The 14,275-nt window shown below is 43.6% G+C and overlaps 1 protein-coding gene across 1 annotated transcript in view; it reads right to left on the bottom strand.

The window, feature by feature from the left end:
- C5 (complement C5) overlaps nt 1–14,275 on the bottom strand; it is a 61,874-nt gene that overhangs the window by 30,581 nt on the left and 17,018 nt on the right. The window contains exons 9-20 of the mRNA XM_077305389.1: nt 12,178–12,304; nt 11,094–11,209; nt 9,623–9,823; nt 8,540–8,743; nt 8,092–8,301; nt 7,816–7,965; nt 7,126–7,255; nt 5,684–5,749; nt 4,404–4,604; nt 2,617–2,704; nt 1,062–1,138; nt 523–662 (exon numbers count right to left, since the gene is read on the bottom strand). Of these exons, the coding sequence (XP_077161504.1) occupies nt 523–662; nt 1,062–1,138; nt 2,617–2,704; nt 4,404–4,604; nt 5,684–5,749; nt 7,126–7,255; nt 7,816–7,965; nt 8,092–8,301; nt 8,540–8,743; nt 9,623–9,823; nt 11,094–11,209; nt 12,178–12,304 (1,710 nt within the window). The remainder of the gene's footprint in view (nt 1–522; nt 663–1,061; nt 1,139–2,616; nt 2,705–4,403; nt 4,605–5,683; nt 5,750–7,125; nt 7,256–7,815; nt 7,966–8,091; nt 8,302–8,539; nt 8,744–9,622; nt 9,824–11,093; nt 11,210–12,177; nt 12,305–14,275) is intronic.

Below are 14,275 nucleotides of genomic sequence, written 5' to 3'. Positions count from 1 at the left end.
GTCACTCAGCTCTAAAGAAGAAATCATTCTTGAAACAGAGCAGGACATATTAAAGGCCTTTTGAGGTTTTCCTTTTATTTTGTCTCCCCCCTCCCCTGGAGAAAATATGCTCTCAAATGTCTCACCATGTTTGAAATATACGCTGAATATTCACTGGACATTTAATATGAATAGCCAGTTACAGTTGCCTTAGACATTTGACCTCAATATTCATACTAAGGTATCAAATATCTCACTTCATAATCGTATACAACAGTATTTCATAATCAACGGATACGATGTTTGCATTTGTCAGTACATGTGAATTTCACATTTAACTGCCAAATCCTAAAAAATACCCACCCACCCCCAATCTAACACTTTCACATCTCAGATCTGGAGACTAAAGATTCAAATCCACAATAATAAATACAGGTTTGAGATGTTGCATTCCAGTTTTGCTTGGCAACAGTTGAAACACTGACATGCACAAAACCTTTAAATAAAGGATTCCCAGTAATATTTCTGGTTAAAGAGCCTTACTCTGCTCCTGATATTTCTGTAATTGTAAACGGATCCTCTCAGTTCAATGTGTTCTCCACGGACAACAGAGTAAGGAACATTCATGCTTAAGAAAAGGTGCTTGATTACCCTCACTTGAAGTGCATCGGCAACACATATCCCTGTGTAAAATGAACATCAAAGAAGATCCTCAGTTCTTACAAAGGATTGCTGGCAAAATCTTGCAGGTGACCCATATGATCCATGCGAGTAAAAAACAAGTGTGGGCTTACACCGAGGTCTAGACTAGTTTGGGACTATGGTGGGGACAAGAGGCCAAATCCAGAGGCCTCATACTGCTGGCAATTGCAGGAGCTGATGTTGCATAACTCTCTGTCTTGAGAGGAGACCATGTTGGACTTAGGACATGTGGTCCTTGCTTCACACCCCTAATTCAGTGAACATCCCATGCTTGTCTCTTTTTTTAAGTTAACTACCCCCCCCCCCAAAAAAAAAATGTTTCCTTTTATACCCAAAGTCTCACTTGGTCACAAAAAAAAAATTAAGACTCATTTACATACCTTTATCTGATATGCCAACACCCTGTATTTCCCATGTAGTGAGAGAATCAGGAAGGGTCACAGAGAGAGTCTTCATCCTACATATTTTTTTTTTAACAAAAAGCAAATAACTGAGATATTTCAGCCTCGTGCCTGTTTTTCCATCAGTGGCATCAGAGGGCTGCTTTACGTATTCCGTTCAGGAAGCTTGACTGTGGCTGAGTGCTATGTATGAAATGACAAACTAAACTTTGTGAGTGGCCAGCAAGCCAGAATCAGAAACCATGGTTGGAAATGGGCTTTTGAACCATGGTTTGTGAAAAGAAGGGTATGGTGTGATGGCTGAACTCATGAACCACAGATGTTTACATCTCTAGAAGCCTCTATGGGAATGGGCCACTGAAGAAGAAGAAGAAGAAGAAGAAGAAGAAGAAGAAGAAGAAGAAGAAGAAGAAGAGTTGGTTCTTATATGCCACTTTTCCCTATCCGAAGGAGGCTCAAAGCGGCTTACAGTCGCTTTCCCATTCCTCTCCCCACAACAGACACCCTGTGGGGTGGGTGAGGCTGAGAGAGCCCTGATATCACTGCTCGGTCAGAACAGTTTTATAAGCACCATGGCGAGCCCAAGGTCACCCAGCTGGCTGCATGTGGGAGAGTGCAGAATCAAACCTGGCATGCCAAATTAGAAGTCCACACTTCTAACCACTACACCAAACTGGCCTATTAATTGCACTGGGGAAACTGACATATAATCGTACATGTACAGCCCACAACCGGGCAAACATAGCCTCCTTAGGACTATTTCCAGCAAGTAAAGCAGCTCAGGAGAAGGTCTCAGCCCCCATTCCCCAAAGTCCCAGTCCTTATTGAGGCTGCAGATGGAGGGTTCTCAGCTCATAGAATCTGTGCCCTGGCCAGAGGGTGAACCCAGGAAAAATGCAAGATGTACTTGGGCAGGCTGGCAACACAGTAAGGGCTAAATGGTGAGTGGAGGGGAAATCTGTCATAGACAATACTGGGGGATGAACATTCCCAAGCACTTTGTGGTCTGATCTGACTTGAGAGCACAGGGTGGAATAGGAGGTTCAACCTCCTCTCAGACAATTTTCCTGACCCGAAAGTGCCACATGCAGTTTAGGAAAACAACATGGAGAAGAAGGCCAGAATCCTTCCTCTTCCCGTGCCGCATCCCCAAGCCACACCGTATTTGGGAATAAAATCAGAGTCCAATAGCACCTTTAAGACCAACAAAGATTTATTCAAGGTGTGAGCTTTTGAGTGCAAGCACTCGTAAGCTCACGCCTTGAATAAATCTTTGTTGGTCTTAAAGGTACTACTGCTCTGATTTTATTGTGCTACTTCAGACCAACACGGCTACTCATTTGAATCTATTTGTATTTGGGAATGTTAGTTCCCAGATATGACTTTTGCCTGACAGATTCCCCAAACCAACTTGTGGCAGATGCCACTTCTGGCTTGGCCCTTAGAGTGCTAGGAAAACCATAAGTGGCCTCTGCTCTACAAAGAGGGCAACTCCGTACTACAAAGTCACAGAATCTTATATGAAATACCATACCGAGGAACTTGGTGGACTTCCCAGAGCCAGCTTTCGGGAAAATAGCTTCGGATCGCTGGCTCGTCCACATCCAAGAAAGCTTCAATTTCTGGAGGGAAAAGATTCTTTTAAAAATGTCTACCAGATAAGTCGCCGGCCATATGCAAACATTCTTTAATATCACTTTTCCCCATCTAAGTTGACTGGTCCCACTGTTGGGATAACGACCCCAAATGGACATTTGACATCTTCCTCATGGATGTTAATTGTTAGTTCTAATAGTTCTGACAAGTTATCTATAGAAACTTGGAGAATTCGGCTCCTCCTATCTGAGGGAAGAGGACCAGGGGTGAATGAGTGAAGAACCAACAATTCCCCATTTTGGAACCCACGTTCCTGTGAGTGAAGCCCCTGGGTGTGCAAAGCCTTCACTCCTTGGGATCTAATGTAACAGGCATCTCTCTGCCTCTACCAGTGCTCAGCCCACATAGCTGTAAATAAAACATATTTTACACAAAACACTATTAAGATTCCAGTGCTTTCTCCTTCAAGGGGAATCCAGGTAGTGCTGACTGGAATTTCTACTCACTCAGAGCAATATGAAGTGAATTCAGCTATGGCCTTCTTAAAAAGAAATAACTAGATATGATCCAAATGGAATATCTGAGAAGTTTTGCTAATTGTTGTTACTTAAAGCTATATATGAAGCCATGAGCACTGATCTTTTATTTGGCACAAAGGAAAGTAATGCTGCTATATGTAGTTAAGCTGGTTTGATGCTTTTTAATTGCTATTTTATTGTTTTGCTTTTGCTCTAATAGCCTTATTAATAGCTTGCTTAATGTATTAGTTTATTTCTATGTACATGGCTTTGATTTGATTTTTAAAAACTTATTATTCACAGCCCTGAATACTTTATAAAGTAGAAGGCTTGGATATAAATGTTAAAAAAAACATATACCAGTGCTATATGAGATCCCTATATATTTTTTTAGGGCATTTGTATTTTTGAAGGTTTTTCTAGCTTCACTGAACAAACCAGTACAGATCATTTGGATTGCATTTCTCCATGCCAGCCTTTCTCAACCTTTTTACCATTGAGAAACCCCTGTAATATGGAGAAATGGTGCGATCATATAGAATATGGTTGAGAAGCATACCTATGTACATGCCCACCTGAGGCCCCTCCTCTTCCCACCCTCTCCAGGCCCCTCATTGGCCATTGGGGGGGGGGGCAGGTCAACATGACCATATACGGTCATATCACCTGATAAATATTTGACACATTTTAAAGATGTATAACAAATTAATTCTCCCAGCCATCCAGGAAACCCTTCCAAGGCCATCAAGAAACCCCAGGATTTCCTGAACCCCTGGTTGAGAAAGCCCGCTCCATGCTTTCGGCAACAGGAGATACACAAAGTGTGACTTGTAGTCCCATGGTAGTAATTCGTTTTGGACTACAACATCCGTGGTTGGCCCAGCTAATTCCTGGTTTGCAGTTTTTTCAGCACAGTTACTGTGTGGCTTGCAGTTCATACTTATGATGACTTGGCCTGACTGATTCCCCACAAAAATGCTCCTCTGAGAACGCCTTCAAATACTATGCCCAACTGAGAGACGGAGTGCAAAATTAATAACAATGTAAGTGGGTCAGAAATCCTTTGGCTGCTTCCGTCTGGATTTTAAAAGGCGACTGACTAATCGATTGGCAGACTGAGTCACACATTCACCGGTCTTTTGAACATTGTTTTAAAATCCTACATGAAATAACCACAGATTCCAGTTGATATTGGGCTGAGACTTACGCATTCTTGCCAGCACTAAAATTTTGTGTGGCTCAGTTTGGCGCAGCTTGTTTGCAAATTCACAGCAGTCCTGGAAGGCCCTTATACACACTTGCACGTTCTTAATTCTGCTGGCTCTTTCGCTGCACGTCTGAGTGATGGGGTACTCTTCTGCCCCGGCCCTGCAGCACTTCTGAACTTCTTTATGTCGATAACGGGATACTGAAATGACAGGATTTTAACTAAAGTGGCAAAACTCTCCGGTGCAAAACTCTGACTTTTTTCTGTAACCTCAATTATATGCTGCCAATTGCTATTATTGAACATCTGGGCACTAAATCTAAGAAAAGCGCCAACAAATTTGGGTTGCTTTCTGTTACTGGAATGACAGGAGGCATTTGACAGCCTGTTTCCTGTGGCATAGCAGTCTTCCCATTAGTTACAATTCAACTAATCACGAACTGTGAAAAGGAATTAACAGATTAGGACAAAGACCATCGCTCCTATAATCCAACAGATTAATATTGGATCATCATCATTATAACATTTTTTTTTAATTATCCTGTCCCTCCCCGTGTGGGCTTGAGGCAGTACACAACGATAAAACACATTCAATAAAATCGATGACAATAATACATTTACAATAAAATACAATTTTAAAAACCCTCATCCCCTTTGCTCCCTCAACCAGCTACCCCAGACTGGAAATGACATCAAATAGGGGAAGCAAGAAGGAGGAGAGAAGAGGGAGGCCCATAAAACTTCAAACTGCCCTGGCAGAAGAGTGCCAATTTACACGCCCTATGGAACTTTGGCAGCTCCGTCAGGCCCCAGATCTCAACAGACAACTCGTTCCATCAGGTTGGAGCCAGGGTTGAAAAGACCCTGGCTCTGGTTGAGACCACGCATATGTCCTTTGGCTAGAGATCACCAACAAATTGGTGTTTGCAAAGCATAGTGCCCTCAAGGGGGCAGATTTGGAGAAGTGGTCCTTCAGATACTCAGGGCCCAGAGCACATAGGGTCTTAAAGGTCAATACCAGGACCTAGAAACTCCACTGGCAACTAATGCAGTTGTTGGAGGGCAGGTTGAATATGAGACCTCCATGGGGTCCCCATCAGGACCTGTGCCACTGCATTTTGTACCAGCTGTAATCTCTGGATCAGGGCCAAGGGTAGCCCCGTGTAGTGCGAGTTACAAAAATCTAATCTGGACATGGCAGCTCTTTCAAACAAATCTCTTGGGGTATTCCCACCCCCCCCCCACACTCTGTTGAATAAAACATTTGGCATATGGTGTACCTTTTTTTTCAATTTCTTCGCTGATGGTGGACCTTACTGACCTCACAATGGCATCACATGCTTCATCTGTCAAAACAAAGAGTTAAACCCGACAACAGTAAGAACGATTTTATAAAGCTGTCAACAACAACAAAATATTTAGTGAGCACTGATGAAACAAACCAGCCCCTTTGCTCAGCAGCTGGAAATGAGGGCAACTTTGCTAATAGAGCCACTGGTTTCAGAAGCCAATCTAAATTAAGCCATTTACTTGGACTTTTTTGAGTCAATTCATTTATGCGCACGCATGGAGCCCTCTTCAAAAAGTAATTATTGCACCAATGCCCTGTTGAGCAGGAAGCAGCTTCCCCCAACACAAATATAATTATTGCTGTTTAAATAGGTCTTCATGTTCATACCCTATATTGGGGGGATGAGAAGAAGAATTGTGTTTTATACCCCGCTTTTCACTGCCTGGAGGAGTTTCAAAGCAGCTTACAATTGCCTTCCCTTCCTCTAACCATAACAGCACATCCCCCATCCTCCTAGTACCATGCATTCACAGCAGTCCACTTCCACAAGTAAATTATCTCTTAGTATGACTGGGACATAAGAGAAGAAGAACAAGAGGTGTTTTTTAAAAATATTCTGCCTTTCACTACCTGAAGGAATCCCAAAGTGGCTTACAGACACCTTTCCCTTCCTCTCCCCACAACAGACACCCTGTGAGGTAGGTGGGGCTGAGAGAGTTCTGAGAGAACTACTCTGTGAGAACAGCTCAAGAAGAACTGTGACTGACCCAAGGTCACCCAGCTGGCTGCATGTGGAGGTGCTCGGTTCTTCAGATTAGAGTCTGCTGCTCTTCACCACTACACCTCTGGCTACAGCCCTGAGCCCACATGGCAGCACACATGTGTCTCTGCATACGCACAAATGAGATGTTCAGGAAACATCACCCCTCACCCCAGCACGCGTCTTTGTACTTCAGAACAGCCTCTCCAACTCAGCTGCTTTATTCAGTGAGATACCGTACACACAATCAATCTTGTCATGATGCTCCCTGTTAAATAGATCCACCCCCAATGTAGAAGAAGAAGAAGAAGGAGAAGAGTTGGTTCTTATATGCCACTTTCCCCTACCCGAAGGAGGCTCAAAGCGGCTTACAGTCGCCTTCCCTTTCCTCTCCCCACAACAGACACCCTGTGGGGTGGGTGAGGCTGAGAGAGCCCTGATATCACTGCCTGGTCAGAACAGTTTTATTAGTGCCGTGGCGAGCCCAAGGTCACCCAGCTGGCTGCATGTGGGGGAGCACAGAATCGAACCCGGCATGCCAGATTAGAAGTCCGCACTCCTAACCACTACACCAAACTGGCTCTCTATGTAAGCATCAGGATTGAGCCAGTCGTGTTTCACGAGGGAGCCCATGTTCGCCTTTGCAGTTAAAAACTGCGCGGGGATAGTACCTGCTTCTTTGGAGTCCTCTGCATTGGCATTGGTTAGAAAGGTGAGGCCGGCCATTCGAAAGACATCCACGTTGTTCTGTCCTCCACCAGCGCCGCAACCCAGGTCGCTGTTCTCCAGCTGCAGGAGAGCCTGTTGGAAAAGGCTGGGGGTCAAGAACTCATAGAATCACAGAGTCATCAAATAATAGTGTTGGAAGGGACCTCCTGGGTCATCTAGTCCAACCCCCGGCACTATGCAGGACAATCACAACCCTAACGCTCATCCACTGTAACCTGCCACCCCCTTGAGCCTTCAGAGAATCAGCCTGTCAGATGGCTATCCAGCCTCTGTTTAAAAAGATGGAGAATCCACCACCTCCCGAGGAATCCTGTTCCACTGAGAAACCTCCCTAACGGTCAGGAACTTCTTCCGGAGGTTTAGATGGAATTTCTTTTGAATTAATTTCATCCCATTGGTTCTGTTCCGTCCCTCTGGGGCATTCTTGTATTGTTTTCTACGTTCAGTTCCCCTGGAGAAAATGGCTGCTTCGGAGGGGAAACTCCATCGCATTAGACTTCACTGAGGTACCACCCGGCTCCAAATCCCGCCCGCTCCCGGCTCCACCCCCAAAGTCTCCAGGTATTTCCCAACCCGGAGCAGGCAACCCTGTGAGGTGACCCCACCCACACGCTCACTGAACGCCACATAACTCTTTCCATGGGTCTCTTCTTTCTTCCTGTTATTCCATAAATTGCCTTGTCCATGGATGACAAAGCAATGAAAGAGCCAAACTTGGATGTCATCGAAAGCGATACGACCTGTCCCGGAGTGTAGGATACTTGGCTTTTTGGTATTTGAACCTGTAGGGGTTAAAAACAAACACAGTTCACTAGAGGGAATCCCCTATTTCAAGGGACTGTCAATAATGACGTGCCTGTGTCAATAAAATATACGTACCAGGTTATGAATAAAGGTCAGTTACTCACCTCAATGGTGTTTCCACATTTTTGCTCTACATTTAACCAGACAGAATCGGCTACCAGCTCTGCAGTTCCTTCTCCTGTAACTATGTAGTAGACTAGAAGGCGGGCCGAAGGCACCATTTCAGAAGTTAGTTGAAAACTTAGGCTTTGATAGACAGAGCCTTCCATCTTGTCCTGTGTCCCATAGCTGATGATTTTCCCTTTGGATAAGAGCTAAAAGAACAGGGGAAAGAAAGTAGATTAAAAATGATGAACTCTGGCTTCTCGGAGAACTATTGAGGAAGCATCCCAATGTGACTTTAAATTTGATAATTTCCAGTGGGTTGCACATATAGGGGGTACACTTCTTAAAGCCTTGTACAGAACAACAATAATAAATCGGTGTGGGCTACAGGCAGACAGGTATATGACAGAGTGCAATATGTTAAGAAGAAGGGGTTCCATGGCATACCAAATAGCTGTAATGGTGTATTTTGTCGATATAGCGGCTGAGTGGATGCATGTTGACGCTGAACCTTTCTCCCACATGGAGCACTCTGTGGTTTGAAGCCCAGTCAATATATAAGTAGCTTCCACTGGAAGACGTATACGATTTTGCCACATAGCTCTTACTAGCTTGGTTGTCATCTGGTAATTTGGCATCTGCTGTCCTTAACTGAAAAATGAAAGCATACAACAAAATGTAATAATGGCAACAAGGACAAAAAAAAAAAACAGGACAGATGCAAATAGGAACTACGTTGGCAAAACAATAATCTAAAATGCAGAGCTAGAAAAGTGATTCAAATACAGCCAGGCATGACTCAGAACTCATCTTGCTTGGAGGTTGGCATAACACTGAATAGGTACTTCAGGGCATTCAGATGTTTCAGAAAATGCTGTTTGCAAACAGCACACAAAGAGGCTTGCAACATAGAAAAAGCAACTAAAAATAGACAGACAATAATTATGCAAGCATTGCACTTTTAATAGTGATGGGGGCGAGTTGTTTTGCATGTTAAACAGTAACATCCATCTTTTAATTTTTACAACTCTCAAAATGTAAAAATGTTTCGCAAAACCATATACCAGGGATTTCCAATCAGGTGTCCATGGACCCACGGGGGTCCAAGGGAGTTCTGGAGGGGGTCTGCGGCTTTTCCCCTCCTGCCTTAATATACTCAGCCACAAGCTAGTAAACCGGACTCTTCCATTGCTCCCCTTCTGAATATGACTGCACCTGGGAGGGAGCCGAAGCTGCATGCCTACTCCCACCTTAAACCACCTCCTCTCCCTCCCCTCCTCAGTCCTTCTCAGGCCTGACTGTTGATGTGGGTGGTGATGTCACTTCTGGTAATATGTCCCTTCCAGGGGCATGACAGGAAGGTGTGGCCAGGTGACATCACTTCCAAGGCTCCTTGAAGCCCAAAAGATTATTTCAGGGGCTCCTGCATGGTCAAAAGTTTGAAAACAGTGGGGGAATATGTTGGCCAAAGAATATAATCCCAAAGTTCACAGCAAACATCAACTAAAACTGTTAAAGTATTTCACTTACTTGGAAATGCAGTTCTTTGCTACCAGAAGGAATGTTAACCACAAAGAGAGCTGTTCCATCGCTTTGGGTATTTTGACTTCTCCCAGAATCTGAGCTCTCTTGAACTAACGGTGTCTCTTCCATTTGCTCGCTGAAGGCACTTGCAGCAAAAATCACAGGGATGTTTCTAACGGGTTCATCAGATGTATCCTTTACCTGTACCTATTCATTCAAAATCCATTCTATTATAATATGACATTCAGGCCCATTCCGCACCAGGATCAATGTTGCAAATTGGTTTCGGAACGAAAAAACGCCGTTTTAAATAGTGGAATTTGTCATTATGCATGCCTGCCTTTGTAGTGGAATCCAGTTGTGTTTCTATCGTTTCCCATAGGTTTCTGGTCTCGGCAAAAATCACTATCCAGGAAGCGATATTTGCCGAGCTTTGTCCCGCCCCTGGCCGTCAATCAAATGAGCAGCCAATGGGCGGCCGTTATCATGCTCCCGAAAAGCCCCTTTCCCTTTAAGGCAGATTAAAAAAACACACACACACACCCGTTGCGATGAATCTGCGTTGATTTGTTGCAACGGAGAGACCCATCTAGCTAGCAGGTGGCGTGTGAGCTGCCGTTTCATCATTGCCATGCTCCCCCGAGTAAAAAAAAAATCCCCCCCCCCGTGCATGGGCGCGATTTTCGGCCAAAAATAAAGGGAACCAGCAAACGGGGCTGTGTGGTGCTTGGTGACTTAAAACAGAGGGACTGCAGCCGGGGAAGCCTCGCTGGGTGAATGAAGGCTCGCCAGTTCGTTGAAGAAGAAGAAGAAGAAGAAGAGTTGGTTCTTATATTCTTATTCGTTGCTCTCCGCGCGCTCCGAGAAAAAAAAATGGCGATCGCTTCGCCGGAAGATCAGAGGAGAGAGCCAGGGGGAGGGACTTTGCTGAAAACGCAACAATGGTAACGCACAGAACATTTCCGCTGGTGTTGCAGATTGGTTGCAAGAGTGTAGCGCTTTCCAGAGGGTGAATCCACTTTTTGGGATTTCCCTGGAAGCGCTACAACGAAGCGCTTTTTGCGGATAGGTTTCAGGAGTGTGGCAGATTGTCTATGACGTTGTGCATAACTGCATTTTAGCAGTGATTACAATTTGCCACACTCCTGCTACAATGAATCTGTGCAGAATGGCCCTCACTATATTCCAACAGTAAGAAACAATATGTGTGTTTATTTATTATTAGGAATCACAGGATGATAACTGTCTTCACAAACATGACTGAACTGGGAATATTCTCAAGGAGTTTACTGCACCATTTATACAAATTTAACAAATAATGCTGCGGAAGCAGCAGTCAAATCATAACAGAATGAGCTGCTTACACAATAATGGCTGGTGCAACTAAGAATATACCACAAGGGAACAGGATGCATGAAATATTATTGTGATAAATTGTATACACTTATCTACATTTATTTTGTTGGCATCAACCAACCTTAATGTAGAAGGGGAGTCCAGGCTTCACAAAGAGAGGTGTAGCAACCAAATTCAATTTATAAGGGGACAGGACATACTTGACACCTGCTAATTCACTTTCAACGCTATGACCACCTGGAAGAAAGAAATATTACCTGTGAGAAGAATGTGCCCAAACAGGTGTCATGTTCCAGTTCCAAGATGTTCTGTAGCACATGACCCAATTCCGGTCTTAACTCCATCCCTCCCACCACACTTCCATTAAAACCTTCATGGCACAGTTCCTTGCACGGGAAGGAAATGCAGTCACACAAAGGAAATGCAGTCAAGCTGAATGCCGAGAGAGTATGCAAAGCAGAGAAACACATCCAGTAGCCCTTGGGGGCTGTGGAAAAGATGGGGAGCTGTGGGGTTGCTGAGATGGGAGAATAATGCCACATTTTGTGGGAAAGTGCCTGTTATTCCATTCTGCATGTGGGCATGAACACATACAAACCATGAGTTCTAAGCTACGTTCTCTTGAATGTCAAAGAGACTTCTGACCGTACCTCAACTTTTTCCTACCAATAATAGGCCATTCTGAGCAATTCATTGCCAAGGGACGTCACATGACCCCCCCCTCCGGTTCTGCCAAGCTATTCACCAGCTTTCTTTCTGTGTATGACTGCCTTTCTCCTACTCAGTCCCATTGGTCCTGCCTTGCCAATCCCACTGCCCTTTTCTCAAGAGCTACTTGATAGAAGGGGCCATATAGGCCATCTAGTCCAACTCCCTGCTCAATGCAGAATCAGCCTAGAGTAGGGGTAGTCAACCTGTGGTCCTCCAGATGTTCATGGACTACAATTCCCATGAGCTCCTGCCAGCATTTGCTGGCAGGGGCTCATGGGAATTGTAGTCCATGAACATCTGGAGGACCACAGGTTGACTACCCCTGGCCTAGAACACTGAAAAAATATATACAGACTTCACAAGAATTTGGAACCATTTGTCTCTCTAGACCACTGTTAGAGTCCGGTCTTTCCAAGACTCAGGAAGGCGCTGCTAAGAATACATCACTGGGAATATTCAGTCATTTGAAATAATATCCAAGATATCTGAATTACCTGTAGATTCGACCACTGAAACGGAAATATAAAGATTGAAGCCATCAAGTTCCTCAAGACTGTGATATTCTAGCTCACCGACAGCAGCTCTGCTGTTAAAATTAAAGTCTGCAACTCCATCGGTCATCTGAGAAATAACATTTAAAAAAACGTTATTTTGCAGTGTTATATCAGATTTGACCAGGCAGAAAAGCTGGCGATTTTTTTTTAAGCTTTCCAATGTAAACATTCAGAGAAACTGACCTATGTGTGGGAGTTTATATATAAGGAAACATGAAACAATTTCCATATTCCGAACTCTAACATAGGTTTCATGAAGGCTCTGGAATGGTTTCCCAAATGGGTGGGAGTTAATTATTTTAAATATATTTTTAAAATTTCTTAAACATTTATCATGTCATGACCATATATGGTCATGTAGACTCCCCCCCAAATGACCAATTATGGGCCTGTAGGGGATGGGAAGAGGAGGGGCCCTGGGTGGGCATGTACACAGCTATGCGTCCCAACCATATTCTGCATGACCATGTAGCTTCTGTGGATTCTCAAAGTCTGAGGAATGTTTTAGGGGTTTCTCAATGGTAAAAATGTTGAGAAAGGCTGCTCTAACATTTAAAATCCTGAATCCTGATTAAAAGGAGTACTATGGTTTATGGGTACAATATATTGGCAATTCCAGCACTCAAGACAACAGAAATATGGATGAGGTGTGGCTAGGATCTCGCTTTGTTTCCCCAAAACTGGATGTCTAGTAATAGTAATCCTCAGAACTGTAGTCCAGTAAGCTTGTGAAATTGGTTTGTAAGTTACATTCACATTGCAGAAATTGGAAGAAACTAATAAAGCTAATGGGGAACAAACAGGTTTCTGCAAGGATAGAATTAATATAAACCAATTGTTTTTTGTTACATTATCTAATCAGTAAGACTATTCACAGACCCTTTAATAAAAACTTATTTGCAGCATTTATTGATTTATCTTCTGCCTCCAATTCAGTAAATAGGGACTATCTGTTAAAAAAAAGTGAGCTGGGACACCTATTGAGAAATTATGTGGTGAATTTACCTACATAATCCAAACAATGTGGGTCAGAGAAAGTGTAAATTAAAACCTCACTGAAAGTATTAGCATTCAGCAAGGTGTCAGACAGTGTTGCATTTGGGCTCCCTTTTTATTTAATTCATACTGATGTGTGTAAGATGGCTTCTCTTGATGTTTTCCCTCCTAATTTGGGGTCAAATAATACCTGGAGACTTCGAATGAATGTTGTATCCCTGTAAAACTATACAAATAAACAACTGTGTGTTCTTTCTTGACCTTATTTTAAACTTTTATATTAAGTTTTAAATCTTTCGATCTGAATTTAGTTTAACTACTGTTAGATCCGTGGGTTCAGAGAACAGGGTAGAGTCTGCACTTACTTTGTTTATTCCATTGTCAATCCTGTTGAATTCAGATCTATTTGAACTCGGGTCTTCCCCCACCCCCCATTGAAACAGAAAAGTGTTCAACACGTGGTTAGGGTAGTTCAGAGGGGGGGGGGGAGCTAAGCGTCTTTCTTTCTTTTCTTGAAGGAGGGGAAGAGGAGCCAAGCAGGGAGCCTCTTTCTTTTCTTGGAGGGGGGGAGAGGATCGAAGAAGGCAGAGGAGGGAGAAAAAAATCCAAGACCGACAGAAGTTGAGAGAAATTATGGGCTTGTCTTTTACGGCAAGCTTGTCACATGAGCAGCTTTGGCCAATCAGGGGTTCTCTACCACGGAGCAAAGCCCAGATTCAAAACAGCCTGCTTTCTCAATTTGATTCTGAAAATATTGAGCGTTAAAAGCACTCTAAGATATCGCACAATAAAGGTAGGGTCACTCCGGATCAATCCTTCTTGTAGCAGAAGGAAAATTTAAATTGCCCAAAATCAAAACGGAAATCACATTCTGTGTAGACAGCAGGGACTGAATCAACCTGGGATTGGAATAAAAGCTCTGTGCAGTTTACACCCAGGGCACTGGGAGTTCATTTCAGCTCTTTATTGTGAACCCAGCTCTAAGGAACAAGAGGCAGAACTGAACTAGGAAACCCACACAAACCCCGAACTTATATACATT

This window comes from Paroedura picta, chromosome 12 (genome assembly GCF_049243985.1).
Source record: "Paroedura picta isolate Pp20150507F chromosome 12, Ppicta_v3.0, whole genome shotgun sequence".
Classification (NCBI taxonomy): domain Eukaryota; kingdom Metazoa; phylum Chordata; class Lepidosauria; order Squamata; family Gekkonidae; genus Paroedura; species Paroedura picta.
This window is presented reverse-complemented; position numbering and strand designations above follow the sequence as displayed.